The 17,360-nt window shown below is 32.9% G+C and overlaps 1 protein-coding gene across 5 annotated transcripts in view; it reads left to right on the top strand.

Moving 5' to 3' along the window:
* LOC311435855 (uncharacterized protein) overlaps positions 1-17,360 on the top strand; it is a 75,818-nt gene that overhangs the window by 34,489 nt on the left and 23,969 nt on the right. For 4 of the 5 annotated variants that reach the window (XM_084517342.1, XM_084517343.1, XM_084517340.1 and 1 more), the window contains one exon: positions 2,887-3,089. In XM_084517342.1, coding sequence (XP_084373468.1) covers positions 2,887-3,089 — 203 coding nt within the window. Of the gene's footprint in view, positions 1-2,886; positions 3,090-8,018; positions 9,053-17,360 lie in introns of those variants that run through there. The other variant, XM_084517344.1, reaches the window with a different exon arrangement.

Below are 17,360 nucleotides of genomic sequence, written 5' to 3'. Positions count from 1 at the left end.
TAAATTTCATTCTCATAGTGAAATAGATGTACCTTTAATGACATAGATGAATCTATTCAACCAAATCAGGATTACACTGACCTTCAGGGGAGTTTTGTTAAGATTTTATCCATTATGATGATCCTTATTTACTTAGTGACTGAAGGTCTTGATCAAAGATTTGTTTACCATTTGTAACTTATGAAAAGTCATTTTTTTTTGACTGAAAAAGAAAAAAAAATAAAAAAGTCTCAGTGTCCTTTATTTTCTAAGTATAAGGGAAGTTATAGCTACAGGTAGCGTGGAATTTTTTCAAGAAATTTTTATTTATTTATTTATTAATGGTGAAATATAAGTGCGTACATTACAGAAGATATTATGAAATAATAGTTATGAAAACACTGGGGTAAATGGCAACATCTACTACTGCTAAGCTGTAAGAATGCTCCCTTCATTTGGAAGAGAAACCTAGAAAAAAATATTGAACACTTTTATTAAAATATATTTTTATTTTTTGTAAATGGAAAATAATACTCACTTATACACTCTGTTATACTAAATAAACAAACAAAAAAAGAAAATAACCTGGCCCTTCCAATTTCAAGGCTGTATCATCCTTTCATATTTTTCTGGAGGGGAAAAAATACTTATTATTTTGTTAAACATGCAACTTTTGAGAATAATTTGGAATAACTGTATTGAGAATTACTGTATTGAATTTTTTTTTTCTGATATATGACATAAATATTTCTTATTGCAAATGATTATTTTTGTTTCACATTTGGTGGCAACATTAACATCAAAAGATTTTTCTCCTTTCAACAATTTGTACATTGTAAGACTGTTTTCATGGCACTCCACGGTTCTTTTTTCAAGACAAATAAAGGTTTTTGTTTGTTTGTTTGTTTGTTTGTTTGTTTGTTTGTTTGTTTTTCATTCATCCTTTGCTCAGTGGTCATATTTTCAAATCTACTAACCTTTTGTTGCTTTTTTCGTTTTCCTTTCTTTTATTAGTACTTAAAGCTACATTCAGTAATCCCATCAAGACATCACAAATGCTGACTAGACTGAAATATGGGCTCCATATGTCTCTGGACTTACTTTAAATCATCCTTTTTTTTTTCTTCTTCTTCTTTTTCTTTTTTTTTCTAGTTTTACAACATTACCTAACACTCCATTTGCACTCGGTTGTAATCCTTAGCCCCTTTTCTGCAGTATATCTGCCTAGTGAACCATTCTACATTTTACATTTGTATTTCCTTCCAAGGCAGTATGAATGTGTCTTTTTTATATTCTATTTTATTGGTTTTGTACCATTTCTTCAGTTCATTAAAATCATGCTGAATCTAATCCTACCTCCCAGAATGTCCATATCCCTCCTGGTCATTGTTACCCACAAATACTGCTCCATCAAGTAAGTATATATGAAAATACTGCATAATGCTGCACTAAAACACTTCTTTCAGTCTGACAGTGAACAGATGCTAAGTTGTCTCTGCTAAGCAATTCAACTGATTTTGCAGTAATTTCAGTCAGAACATATTTCCATACTTTGAAATATGACAGTATCATATGGAATTATCACACGTCAAAACAGAAAAAGTACATAAGTGCTTGCCCATTACCCACTTAGCAATTTCTGCCATCATGGAAGGAAATCAGATTGGCCTGTTGTGATTTGTAACTGTGTTGTGATTTCAGTAATTCTGTTGTTGTTACTTTTAGTCAACTTCAGATTTTCTAGGTACTGACAGAGAAAATCACTGATTAATTATTTATTCCTGTATCATAGTATGAACTAGGCAGATGATACATAATACTCTTTTCTTCTTTTAGTTTACTAGTTGTATTTTTCCATTAGATGTCCCTTCAGCCTTTATCTGTACTGAAAAGTTCTCAAAGGTGACTGCTAATGGTTCAGAGAGGGTTTTACTTCATAAATACTTTAGGGAAAAATGTTGTTAAATCATGACGGTTTTAGCAGATATGGTTCATCTAAGAATTTTTGTATCTCAACCAATTCTGCCATGTAGTTCTAGCACTTTGTTGTTAATATTAAATATTTTAAGCTTAATTTAAAAATTAATCTTTTTGGTGAAGAATGAAGAAAAAATAAAATATAGTGAAAGTTTTATGCTTCATTATGTCATCTGTTATTTTTTGTTTTCTGTGAAGTAATAAACTTTTTTTTTTTTTTTTTTTTAATGACTTTGTGGAACCCCTTTCCATGTTTCTTTTTACGTACATTACTTGTGTTGTTGTTTTTTGGTTTGTTTTTAGCCTTTCTAGATTTGCTGTTGCACATAATCATCTTTACTGCTGAAGTGCCAGAGTACTTTCCTTTTAATGGACTCGAATCTAAAAGAGATAAAAGGACTAAGTCTTGTTAAAAGCAGCAGGATTTTTAAACAACAACTGGACTCACCATTTATGTGAATGAAAATCAGATTTCATGTATGCAATAACTGACCTCTATTACCAACTACCGTCAAGTATTATCACACACTTGAAATCAGTACTCATGAACTACAAATTTCTAATATTTTTTGCCAGTAGGATAAAAGTTAAAGCGTTACATTTTATTTTCTCCTGATGCGATCAATCATGTGACAGTGTTCTGTAAGTTTAGAGATTCCATTAATTGTCTGTTAACACAACTTGATGTAAATCTTTGTTAATCTCATATTTTTGAAATATTATTCCAAAATATACTTTCTGAAATAATTTAAAGCAACAATAACAACAACAAAAAGTTTGAGACAGATAGAGGCAATTTAAATCGTTTAAATTTAAATTGCAGGAGGGAAATTTAAAAATGTTTAGTTAGTTAGCTCTTCTTTAATATATCTGTTCAGGCCAGTTTCTTACTTTAATTATCTTATTTTTTTTTTTTTTCTTTCTTTGTAGAAAATATCAGATTACACACTAAAAAAAGGGAAAGTTCGGATCATCTACATGTACTTGATGCCTTAAAAAGTCACATAGACATGGTCCAGCGTTCTGCAAGAATCACTGAGAAGCATCAAACTTCTTGGCTCATATCATTGCTGAGGAAAAAAATATTTGCAGTGTTATATACTATAAACATGGAGTCTTCTCCAAATATTCAGGTAAACTCTCTAGAAATCCATTAAAAATTATAATATTTAAATTCAAATCTTTTTATTCAGTTTACTTCAGTTTACTTTGGTAATACTTGGAATAAATTATACATATGATATTCAATTCCATAGCTGTTACGAACTGACAAGACTCCAGTGGATCCAAGAAAGCTAAATATGTTTATGACAGTAGTGCAGCTGCCCTAATAAGAATAGAAAATAATTGGAATTTATATTAATTAGTCCTTTTCCTTTAAAAAAGTATGGACAGATAACATTTATCACTTAATCTCTGGAGTGTAAAACATGGTACCCAAAAATCAATGTACATTTCTGTTCCTAAATTCTAATAACATGGCTTTGTTGCAACTACCATCTATTTATCTTTTCATTGTGTCTTTATCAACCTGTAAACAGCATCAGAATACAATACATATACAAGATGGATTATTGCTATTAGGCTCATGAGAATAGCAGGCATGAAGTATGAGACAGAGTTCAGCTAGCAAGTATGATATAAATTATGTATAAGCAGCTTTTAGTGTCAAGCACTTTGAAAAGTTCACTAAGTGCATGTAACTGAAGTAAATCCACTAACCCTATGTCACCACAGAACTATTTCCTTTAAAAGTGTATGTTAGGCATTTTTCAATATACTTAAAAAGTGTATGAAAGTAACTCATTTTAATTATGTAAGCATGGCACTGATCTAGACATAAAAGGAGAAGGTTTGCAGGACTATTGTAAGGCCTGAGGACCTAATTACCATTCAAGTCAGATTTATGATCTAACCTATGATTTTATGACTTGAAAGACTAGAGTCTGACTGCTTGAGAGTCCATCCTCATCTTCTTCTGCACTGTTACTGTTCGATTGCACAGAAATCCTTAGGGTGATTCCCTTCAGCTTGAATTTTGAGTGTATAGAACATAAGAGGGAGCACTGATCTAGGTTGGTTTTTGTTTTGTTTTGTTTTGTTTTGTTTTGTTTTGTTTTGTTTTGTTTTGTTTCCCACCATCTATCAGACCATTTTTATGCACATACCAGTTGCCTTTGCATGCTTCAGATTCTATGGACCACTATGAAAGTAGGATGTGACAGGTTTGGGATTCTGGAAATCATGAGAGCTGGTTGCTCCCTTTTGTAGTTGTACCAACTTCTTTGATATATGGTATCCACTATACTACAACTACTACCACCACCACTAATACTACCAGTAACACTATTAAGGGACATCGTTTAGTTATGGGACTTGGTAGGTCGGGTTGATGGTTGGACTTGGTGATCCTGAAGGTCTTTTTGACCTAGATGATTTTATTTGTATGATTCTGTATTTCTCCTTTTCCTTCTCCTCCTTCTCCTTCTACTACTACTACTACTACTACATTTCTTTCCCAGGGTATTTAAAAACATTCAGATGAAATTTTGCAAGCTTATGGGAGGCTGGGTAGATCCATTGTTGAAAAATAAACAGAACTGCATTGCCTGTTTATTTTGGGCCTGTTTATTTCTTGCCTTGTTTTATCTATAAGAAATGATAACATTTTATTGTCCTTAATTCTTGACTATATAGGCAGACTAGCTAAAGCAACAACGTATAACGAGCATTCATTCTTACATTCTTCATAGAGTTTGAAAATTAAAAACTGTTCTTTTCCTCTAACATATGCAGAGACATGGACACACCAACAAACACACACACACACAGCCTGGTGGGATTAAAGCACTGTATGTGGATCAACATCTTGTGCAAGATCAGGAAACTACAGAGAAAATTATTTTTTTATTTGAAGATTTGAAAGAACCATTCTTAGAGAAAAGGGAGGAGGCTTCTGATGTTAGCGATCTTGCCCCTTTCATGTTTTAAAAAGACTAAAGGAAAGTTCCTCTTTCATTGGCCTGAGGTAGAAAATAAGTGGCTTTCCCAACTCTAAATATTTAAAGAAGCCCTCATAAAACTTGAAAAAGAGTTGAGACGTTTCTTTGTGGGATTAAATTCTTAAGGGTATAGGAAGACATACATTGATATTTACCTCCTATAATACTTTACTTCTTCTATAATAAATGTGTCACCAGGGTATTGATATCATTTTGTACACTTTGCAGTATCTTGCTTTTATATACTTTCAAAGAGTCTATAAGAGCCTACAATAGAAATTCTAAATAGAAAGATTTTTAATACTCCTTCCTGCATGAGTATGCATATATCAAAAGTGAAAAACTACGATAGGTCTATCAATCATGACTATTGATAGATTTAAGTGTTGACTTGAGACACCCAAGGTAATTCTTATTATACAAGATATTCTATTACTTGTTTTGAATGTTTACTGAAATGGGGTGAATAGAGCTGAATTTATGGTCAAGCTGATATTGGAGCTAAAATCCTTGAAAGTCAACATCCCACAGTTTAGTGTAGCCTTTTAAATAGAAATTAAAGCACTGAAAAAGCAATTTGTTTGCAATTCATAGGCAAAATACTAATTTCAATGTAACTTGTTACCATCTAACCAACTTTAAACATTTTTAAATAAAACAGTGCATTTTCAGAACATTTTAAGCATTATAATTTTCTAGATTTTAATTATATTAATTGTTTTTCTGTATTGTGTTGCATATCCATTCTTTCCATATTTTATTTTATTTTATTTTATTTTATTTTATTTTATTTTATTTTATTTTATTTTATTTTATTTTATTTTATTTATTTTGTTTTATTTTATTTTATTTTTAATTCTCAGAATATATGCTATTTGTAAAATAAGACAATTTACTGAAGGAATACTGAGAACATTTTATCTCACTCATATATGCATAGCAAAGCATTATTTATTTGCTGCACAATAGTACCTAAAGGTCCCAGAAAGCATTAGGCATTCACTGTAGAAAGCACTGCACAAATATACAGAAGAACACAAGTAAATGTGCTGTTTCATAGGCAAGCTGGTAGCCCTCATTCCTTCAGACAGACATGAGTATCAGCCCCGTCTATGGCACCCTTTCATGCCTTCAGCAAGTAGTGAACTTTAAGGTTGGTTCCTCAGCTGGCACAGCTGAGAAAATGGAAATATTTTTATTCCCCTGACTTGAGAATCAGCCAGGGGCAATCTAATCTGTACTGCAATTTACAGCAGTCTGTCTGCCCAAGGAGCTACTCCAGCAGCTGAGAAGCACCAAAGCCTAAGGTCATTCTCTTTCTCCCAAAAGAGCCTTTACACTAGGGTTAGAAAGTGAAGAGCATTAAGATTTGCTTCTGCTTTTTCAGCTGGAATGTCTCATAGCATCTATAATAGAATTGATGATGTTGTGACAACATTTAGTTTCATTATCATGAGAAAGTAGCCTTGAGAAATAAAAGAATGGTTTATTTTAATCACTGATTTCCATAAATATGTACTTTTCAGTCTCTGGTAATTCTACATATAGATATTTGTTTACTATTAAAATACAAATATATGATTTCATTGTTTGCTATAAAACATACTGAAAACATTTTGTCTTATATTTCCCAAAGTTTTTTATTGCTTACTCCTGTGTGACAATTAGGGAAATCTGTCTCCAAAGAGCTTATGATTTCTTGTTGATAACTGAGAACTCATAAAAACAGTGTTTGCATGACGATGCAGTTTCCCTTTTGAAAGTTTGTACTTCTTTTTCTACTCCTTCAAATTACAGTGGCATAAATGCCACAGAACTTTAAAACAGAAATTCTTTCAGCTCACAAAACAACATTTTTATACTCTAAAATGGCTAATGGGAAAAATAGTTTACCCTCTCAAAAATCTAACTCTTCTCATCCCCTTGAAGAGAGAAGAGTACATTTTGAATCAGATGATGCAAATGGGTAGTGAGTCACATGTTTTAGGGAACTGGAGAAAAGGTCTCTCACCAGTTACATTAGAATGAAGAAGCCTGAGGCCAAGCCCAGAGCAGAAGGCAGACAGTGGAAATAGTGGAGGAGATGATATCACTGTTTCAGATGATGAATATACTCTCCAGACAAGCACTATGCCACATGAGAGAATCTCAGCCAAAGGAGTGGAAGAGCTTGAGTCTGAAGTTTAATGATCTTGCCTAAATCTTCAATCATCTGATTTCCCAGCAGTTAAGAGTAGCCAGTTCAGAAACTCTTATGACATCAGCTATCATGGGCCCTAAGGTGGCACATTAACATACTTGCAAGTGCTAAATTCTTGAAAAGACTGGGAATGACTTAGCTACTGAAAAGTAGTTAAGGTAAATGTCCCTAGGGCTAGCAGAAAACTGAGCAGAGTTCTTGAGGTTAAAACTTAGATTTGAATACCTACATCTAGAGGCAGTCTTCCAAAGACACAGTTTTTAGTGCATCTGAAGATCAATTCCATTGAAATCCTGCATAAAAACCTCAGCCGTGCAAGTGATAATATCACATGCTGAAGTCAGTTGGAATATTTGAAATCATGAAGATACACCTTGGAGTTATGGAATTTTCCTTTGGCCTTTGACTACACTTTTTCTTTCTTTACCACACTTGTGCTTAACTTTCAAGTTAAATATGATGACCACTCTAATCTGGAGACAGAGAAATTATTTTCTGAAAAATATTCATAAAAAAACAAAACAAAACAAAACAAAACAAAACAAAAACAAAAACAAAAGCCCCAAAGTTTCATTAGGGTTTCTTGTGAAAACTAGAATTGATGTAGATTCTGTGCTTGGAGCAAATCTGCAGAACTTTATCTCTACAGACCGTTGTTATGAAGAAGAAGGAGGAAGGAGGATATGAGCAAATATGAGTCTTTCTACTTTATTGAGCAAAAAGCAAGTGCACATGAGTGTTGGAGATGATGCTCTGTCCAGGCAGAATGTTGTCAATGCAAGTCTGGAATAAAAAATAAAATAACAATAAATAAATTAATAAATACATAATGATAATAATAATATTTTTTTTTTAAAAAGCGCCATGATGTGAAACAAATGTTACCACCACTGCAATTCTGACTTTGTGCCCTGAGAAACAGCAAAAATATGTCACTGCCAGTTTACTGCTATTTTGCAATGCAAGGATGTGTATCACTGAAACTAGTGCATTGCAAAAGAGTTCAAAGATAATGCAAGTCTGAAGAGTGAATCTTTTATGTGAATAATTGAACTAATTCCCATTGCTAAACAGTATACTGCTTTCACGTGTCAGACTCTTCATTGTTATGATTTGTAATAGTCAGATATGCTAAAGTCTGTTTTTATTTCAGTACTAAGAAACACAGTCTAAAAGTACAATTTTACTGAGCCTACCTGGTTATTATAACCTTGTCATTTCAGCATTGTTTTAAAACATTTTTTTTCTTAAAAAAAGTTCTACGTTGAGTACAGTTACATAAATTTACAAATATAATTTTTCCCTATAGACTGTTTTGTTTTGTTGTTGTTTTGTTTTGTTCTCCTGCTACCTATCAGAACTCCTAAAAATTACTAATAGCAAAACCAATTTGGGTGTTCCAAAATCTAAGAAGTAAAAAGAAATCACAGAGTCCTTGGTGAAGAACAGAGGTGCAGAATTCCTGAATCCCACAACTATTTTAATATCATTTACTGAATGCTGGTGTATTTTACTTGGAATCTGTCAGCTAGTATTAATGTTGGGCAATGTGCAATATTGTCAATTTAAAAAACTTCCTCTTCTGCAAGAAAAATACTGTTAAATAACTTTAAATAAATAATATGTATATATAATAATAATAAAACACAAAACAAAACACTCTAACTTCTCAATTTCATATAGCAGAGAAAGAATCCTAATATTCCCAGTCTGCCTATGCTGTTGCAAAAAGATTCACATGAAACACTGGGGACTAACATCATAAATGATTCTAAATCCATGAAATTTATGTATCTGCCTATGTGAGTATGGAAACTGAAGTGATACAGGAGTGTTCTTGCTATAATGAACCAAAAGGAATTTTTTTTTTCAGTTGCTTTCTTTTCTGAGGAAAATGGTGGAAGTACTCTAAGGTGTAACAAAATATCATTGCATTCAAATTCCTGTTATTGTCCTTACAAAGTTATTATCCAAACACAAAATCTCTATATTCATATCTTAAAATATAGATTTTATTACTGTTTAGTTCTTCAGTTCTGAGTAGGTTTTTGCATAAATTTCCAGGATGAATAAAGCTCTGTGCTTACAGTGTTGGATGTTGTCTATTGTGTTATAGCAAAAATTCTGTGCTATGCCAAAAGATATTTACTGAAGTAAAAACCCAAGCAAGCAGCCTCCATCAGATGATGAAATAATACTCTATGATCTTAGTGAGTTTTATTCAAATTGGTAACAATAGTGATTTACCTGTTGTGAAAGCAGTCTTCACTAAAATACATCTACTTCTGTTCTAATGCAGTCTTTTTGTCATAGTAAATTAAATACATTTTTAATATTTCTGGTTTGGTGGCTTGGTTACATCGTCCATTATTGCACAATATTTGTAAAGTTGGAGATGAAAACTGTATTACACGAACAGAATCTGAACAGTCTGGAATATGTGAAATACTCTGGGGTCTTTCAGCATTGGCAGGAGCCTCCAGAACTGTTTGGTGTCTGTCACCCGAAGGTCCATTGTAAGTGCTGTATGCAATGTACTCTGCCTTTGCTGCTTCTGCATATGGCTTCTGGAGCTATAACAGGTTATACGTAGTTAACTTATTATCATAGCTTGTAATAATATTTGCATAACATTGCACATCTTTAATGATACTCACCCCAACCATTGCTAATACCACACAGAGCAGGTACTAGACCTCTAACAGAGTAGATAGGAATAGAATTTTGGTCCTGTATTATCATAAATTGTTTCTGATGTGTAATTGTGCCATCAGACAGACTTTCTTCAGGTCTCTGCATAGCCCAGAAAGTCTGAAGTCTCTGCTAATTATCCCAAAATTTCCAGTGTGTGACTTGTGATAAAGCTGCATTAGCAATGCTCAGCACCTTTCCCTTCCATTTTGTATGCTTTCTCTATACTTACTATGTTGAGAATTTTTAATTAAATTTTGTATTACTAGAAAAGTATTCAAAATAATCTCTTTGAACTGTGGTGCCACTCCAATAGCTGTCCAATAGCTGGACTGCATTTAAAAGCAGCTAATATCACTTCAACAAACAGTACACTGGGCAAGTTGGCTGAAAAACCACTTGCATTGATGTACTCAGTAAAAGTGATGCCCTTTTAGAGTGTGATAGAGGTGTCACTTGTTCTGCTTGCATTGCAGACTAACTCATATGAAAACAGAACATTTACTCTACAAAGATGCCCATATACAGAAGCCTACCCTATTTTCCTGGATCTCCATTCAAATTGTATGCATAAACTGGGCATAGTAACCAAGGCTTGACATGTTTTGGAAAATACGGTCTGTATGGGAAGAAGGATGATCTGCCTGTCTAGAGGTCTTGTACCTTACACACATTATACCTAAGGGAGTAACCAGACCAAAAGCAACTGTTCAGTCCAAATGGAGGTGCAAGTGCATTCCTCTTCCTCTTACAGCAAAATTGTATTTAACATTTCTTATGTTATAAATACCTAGGGCTAAAAAAGTTTGACCTTTGCTTCACAGGACGTGAAGTATGTTTTTGATGTACAGAGAGGATCAGTGAGTACAAGCTTACTTTTGTACAACATTCTTTCCATTGGGCCCTTTTTCTTAATTTACCCTCTGGAAAGGTGAATATAAACATATGTGTCAGTGTATGAATGAGAGCAATGGAAATAAAGAAGGACAGATCTCTGTTATCACTCTTAAGCTCTACATCTTCTTGTCCCTCATTCCCTGATTCCCTGTCAGTAACAGTTTTCCAGACAATTTACTCAGGTTTTTGTATTATATTTGTTTTTCAAAACTGTAACAGCTGACTAAAAATAAAAGAAACAAACATAAGATTATCATGGTATTGCTGCTGCTAGGAGATCAGCTTTGCCTGACAATCAGGAGTGACCATCTCAAGTAAATTAGGTTTTTCATTAATTCTGTAAAAGCTGTCTTTGTAGACTCTATTTTTATTTTATCATGCATATGCTCTTCCCTCTAACTATTACTTAGCTTTGGTATTATTCTGAGTCTTTTCTTTTAATATATCTTAATTTAAGATTTAATTATTTGTACAAAGTTTACAACTTGAAGAGAATTATATCTGCATATTTTGTCCTATCCCCACTTCCAAGATGTCTGTATGTTTTAAACATAAAATTTATCAACAAACAAAACAACAAAGGAAAAAAAACCAAAACACTCTGAACTTCTATAAAAATTGTCAGTTTCCTGCCTTTCTGGATTTGACCTGCAAAGTCAAATGTTTAAAGAGTAAAAGTATTTAGTAGATTTAACCTAATTAAAATATGTATCTTGTTAAAAGTTACAAAGGTTTCAAAGTTCTTTAAGAACTTTAAATAAGAACATGTCTTTAATTTATGATCAAAAGCAGCTTTCGAAGTAGTACCGAAAGTGAATCACTAACTGCATCTTCATTTAATGAGAATAAATACTTCAGTGAAAATCAAAGGTAAGGACACTTTGGACCTGGGACTTTACTACTCATAATGCTACATAAGCTACCACTAAATTAAATGCTAAACACTGAGAATCAACATGTCATAAGTCAGTTTTCTCATAAGACCAAAAAGAGGCAAAATGCATTACATGTTCAATCTCACTTCCTTTAGGAAAGGTATAAAAGATATGTATAATGATATAAAATAAATTGTACATAAAAATATTTCAGGCTTATAAAGAAAAGGAGACAGAAAAAAAACTCAAGATTGTGATAAATATTATTTCAATATGGCAGAACCACAACCATAATGAACCATTAATCATAATGGTCTGTGTACTTCAATTCAGAATTCCATTGTAGTGGACGGGTATATTGCAAGTAAGAAAATCACATTTTGACATATAGGATTGTAAACTCTTTTCTTTTGAAATGAACTGAAGAACTTATGCTGATTTTGGCAGGGTCTAAAGAAAATAGAATTACAGATATAGACTGTTTCTCTTAGAATGTATGCATTTTGTATATATAGGTATATGTATATGCATGTGTATTGTATGTACATGTCTTTTGAAGTTTAAAGGAAAACTATTTAATACCAGTTGTTTTAATCAGGTTCTCCTGGCTCTTGGGACAACTCAGAGACAAACAAAATAGCAGAAAAAATGTTTTCCACACTTTAAAAAGTGTGACTGGGGAAGTAAAAGTTATTTCACCTTGGTATTACGAAATAATTTTCCTTTTCAGGGCTCTTTCACTGAAGAACACAAACAAAAAAATATCATGAATACTTCTCAAGTCTCATGGAAAGGTATCTTTTGTCGAACTAACCTGGCAACTCTGTTGCTATATCATCTTTGTATTTCTCTAAGGCTTCTGCAATAGTGTCACATGGCAGTTTTAATTCCCTATAATGCAAGATTTTTAATCAACAGGGCACGCATTAGATAAATTAAAAAACACCTTATTGGCAGATATCAGTGAGCAGGGCTGTTCCAAGTGAGGTCCCCTGGGAGAGATTCCTGGTCCAACAGTACTCAGTGCATTCTTATAAACAATCTAGATGATGAACTAAAATCTTAGTTGATTAAATTTGCATATGACACAAAGATCGATGGGACAGGAAATAAAAAGGAAGATACTTTACTGTTAGCATTTAATCTAAATAATTTGGTTAAATTGTCAGAATCCAACAAAATGCAAGTACTGGTTACTGTACTTTGCAAGAAAGAACTAAGGGTTATACTACCAGATGAGAGATACAATCTTAGAAAGCAGTAAATCATAAAATATTTGGAGGTGACCTTTTTACAGCTGTTTCGCCGTGAGCTTGCAGAGTAATGTTATGGCAAGCATTACTGGAAAGAAGTCCCATGGGCATGGGTTAGCAAATTTAACCTTAAACACCACAGAATATAATCATGATAATTTCTATGGGAATAGAAAAGGATGGTAAGGGGGCGAATGTAAATTTATGGCAAGATGAGGTAACTTTCTAAATAAATTATTTATAAGGTTTTAGAATAATTTCACAGTTTCTACAAAAAGCACACTTATTCAACCACCATTTTGATCCTTGTCAGCCTTTAGTCTATTAATTCGTCTGGAGAGTCCATTGAAATCAATCCTTTTCTGCACTTTTTCTCTTTTGTGTCCATATATTATATACAAAATATTAAAATATATGTTGGGCAAGTCTGTCTATCTGTCTATATATCCTTCTATCTATCTATTAATCTGTATCTGGGTGTGCATATATACATCTATGTGCGTACATTTATTTATTTATATATTATTTACTTTATATATGTGTATATGTATAAATATTTAATCCATATGCATGCCTACATAACCACACATACCAGCTTGTTATTACTATAGCATGTTCAGTACTATTTCCATACACCATTGAGTCTGGAGCCTATAAAGATACAAAGCTGTTAAAGAGTGTCCAAAAGAGGGCTACAAAGATGGTGAAGGGTCTGGAGGGCATGGTATATGAGGGGCGGCTGAGGTCCCTTGGTTTGTTCAGCCTGGAGAAGGGAAGAGCAAGAAGCCTCGTCGCAGTCTACAACTTCCTCGCAAGGGGGAGTGGGGGAGCAAGCGCTGATCTCTGCTCTCTGGTGTCAATGACAGAACCCGAGGAAACAGCCTGAAGCTGTAACAGGGGCAGTTCAGGCTGGATATCAGGAAAAGGTTCTTCACCCAAAAGGTGGCTGGGCTCTTCAGGGAAGTGGTCACAGCACCAAGCCTGTTCAAGTGTTTGAACAATGCTCTCAGATACATGGTCTGACTTTATGAGTGGTCCTTTGGGGACCCAAGAGTTGGACTCAATGATCCTTTAATTCCAATATATAAAATACAAGTGAAAGGTTATTATATATTTATTTATTTTATATGAGCAGAATATACTACCAAGAAAGAATTTCAGAATTTTCAACTCCTATGCAATCCACATCTAGTGAGTTAAAACTTGTGAAACTTAAGTCCTGTTTTTCATGCAGTATGAAGAAGATTGAAAATAAAAAGCTTTGGTATTAAACCTGCTCTACCAATTTCACAATATTTCCGTAGTTTCACAGTCAATAATATAAATAATTTCATTTCTTCAAACTGTAATATCAACAAAAAAAATATGGTTATAAAAAATACCATGAAAAAAACTGTCCTGTTCTGCTCATTTTAAGACATTTAAGTGGTGGGAAAATCACGTCATGGAATTGTGTCATCCTTCCCAGCAGCTGTTGCTACGAAGTGCCTATAAGGTCTTGGAGACAATATATAGAAAAGTAGGAAGGAGACCTCATCCCACTGAACTCTACTGTGGTTATATCAGTGCAATCTACTGAGGAGGTCTGAAGGTCAGAACCTATCAGATGATGCTTTGAGCTATGTTATAATAAGATAGAGAAATACGTGATAGAAATCTCTGAACCAAGAAGTAGGAATTTGTAAGCCATAGTTCCTATCCATCTCTGGAAGTTAGTATATATTTAAAGTATATGTGCTATGCAATAGTTCTGTACAGATGGCTATTATTTTAAAGAATAATTTACATTTGATTTTTTAAGTCTTTCTACTATTGCTGGTATGGTTTAAAAGAGGGGAGAGAGTGTTTGATAATATGGTTTTCTACCAAAACATTGCTCTTAAACAAGTGATTAAGAACAACTAGTTAATCCATGTTAATTACTGAATGATCAAATATATTTATATATATTTATATATATATACACCTTCAGGAGGTCAAGCCAAAATCACTATTTCAGCAATGTGAGTGACATCTTCAACATAAAAAATACATATCGCTCTTAGAGGTGAAAGTTTTTGGATTTTGTTTGTTTTTTGAGGGAGGTAATAAGTATATCTTACTTTTTCTGATAATGTAAAACATTTGTTTCTGTGGAGACCATGACAGTGTGTAAGCAAGCAAGTGATGTCTCACTGATGTCTCAGTTTAACCTTAACCTTTGCTTTGTCTGACAGAGAAATCTATAATAAATACAATAAACTGTCAAGTTTACATTTCATCTATTTATAAGGTTGCAATTTTTTTTTCTCTTGAAGAGTAGATGGTCAAATCATATTAAAGCCATGCCTGACATTCTTCCAGCAAACCAACTCTTCTAGTTATATAGTTCATTTTTTGTTTACTTCTTTGAATAAATTTCCATGTCTAATAGAATTTTATTTACTAAGAGTACCAAAAAAGTATCAATACATTCATTGAACAGTAAAAAAATAGAAATGTCAAAGATGACACAGTATTTATTTTATAATTTTGTTTTCTCATGGAATTAAATATCTGTAGACTTTCAAGCATAACAGCAGAAAATACAGTCAGAACACCCATGATGAAAAAATGTGAAATATTAGATTAATAAATAACAGCAAAAGTTATAAACATTTTGAGTATTTAAGAAATTACAAAATTTACTTTTATTACAGTCTTGATTGTAGCCTGTTCAGCTCAATAGATACCTCTCTGGGGATACGTCCTTCTTTTCATTTTTATAGCCAAATCATTAATCCTGAATCCTTTACCCTGTATGGACTAAGTTTCTGTAGAACAGAAATGTTTTCTAGAACATTGTGCCTTTACCCTAAATAAAAAAAATAAGTAAAATAATAAAATTATTCAATTCTCAGCAATTTTGAAGAAACAATGCTTTTTGCAATATAAAAGACCGTATTTTCACTCCCTATTTGAACCACAAAACCTCCAATTTCATTCAATAAAAGAAAATGATCATTTTAATCTTCCTTTGTAGAATTGTGGCATTTTTTCCTTTGGCAGACTTATTACACTATCTGGCAGTATTCTGTGTATGTACAATGTACACCTATTTTTTTCCAAAATCCTGGATTCGCACAGACAAGTCTCAAAATCTTCCTGGAAGCTTAGAAGTATATGTATGAACCTTTGCAGCATCTGCAATACAGCTGCTGTAACTATGATGAGATCTAGATATGTTTGAGTGAACAACTAAGAAAACCTGTCATATATAATGTTTGAGTCAGTAGCTATCGCTAGACCTTGATGTTTTGAGAATTTGTTATCTAGTTAAAAAGCAGTATACACAGATTTGCATTCCACAAATTACCGTGATGACTTCAGTACAGACACATGATTTGTTACTGTTCAGTGCTTTTTACACAGTCTTGGTCTCAGTGATTCCCATTACAGTGCCCATACACTAAGTGCAAGCAAGGATTAATGAATTCTCAGCTTAAAAAAAAAAAAATTAATAATAATCTCAGATTCAAAATGACAAATGCTGATAGATACACTGCATTGAAACTACATGTATGTTATCTGTCCCTCCAGCTCTTCTTGCTTCTTTGGTCCAAAAAGATGGAATATTAGAAAATGAAATAGGAGTGTTGATGGATCTTTCCTACAGGCACAATTAAATTTTATTCTTGACTGAACGTTATTAAGGCAATAATTACAACATTATAGTTCACAAAATATTTAAGAGATTTTAAATCTGTTACGCATACAGCAAAAGGAAGTTTTGACATCATGAAAATCAAAAATACTTTCCCAGTCTACTTTTGTTGGAGTTCTGATGCATCTCTAAATGAGGATCTAGATAGGTACAGTATTTTGTTATCACTGATCAGCTATACCAGTTTTTGCTCCCTGGAGTGAGGCACATTTAGGTACAACCATAAAAACAAGCATGATAATAAGACTAACATAATTTCCAAATGCTTTAACAATGGACACCATAACCTCTTTAAAGAGTGAGGGAAAATGATATTTTTTTTTAATGCTAGACATCTTGAAGTAAACAAAAGCTAGGATTTATTCTGTATGGGAATATATGCTATTACATATTTGGAAATGCTAAAAGAAGACAAATTAAAACCATTAAGTAATGTAAATTTTACAAAGGCTGCAAAAGTATGTCAAAAATTGTCTTTGCCTGCTGCAGCTACTACAGCCTACGAACTGCTTAGGTTTATACTGAAAGCATTAGTCAAAACAGATGAGATCCATACCAAATAGGAGGACTGCCTGGCTGTCAGCTGTCTGGATTCCTGTCTTAGTCTGAAGGATAAAACCGTGAATAAATTTTAATAACTTTCCATAAACTCATGGCCTACTTCTTAAGAAAGTTTTTCTAGAGTAGCTAAGATTTTTATTGTGAGGATCACTAGTCATTCTTCAAAATAGTTTTAACTGTATTATGATCTTGTCAACAATATAATAGCTTACAGTTGCTATGAATTGCTCAGTCTGCTTTTAC

The sequence above is a fragment of the Aythya ferina genome (genome assembly GCF_964211825.1).
Source record: "Aythya ferina genome assembly, chromosome: 4".
Classification (NCBI taxonomy): Eukaryota; Metazoa; Chordata; class Aves; order Anseriformes; family Anatidae; genus Aythya; species Aythya ferina.
This window is presented reverse-complemented; position numbering and strand designations above follow the sequence as displayed.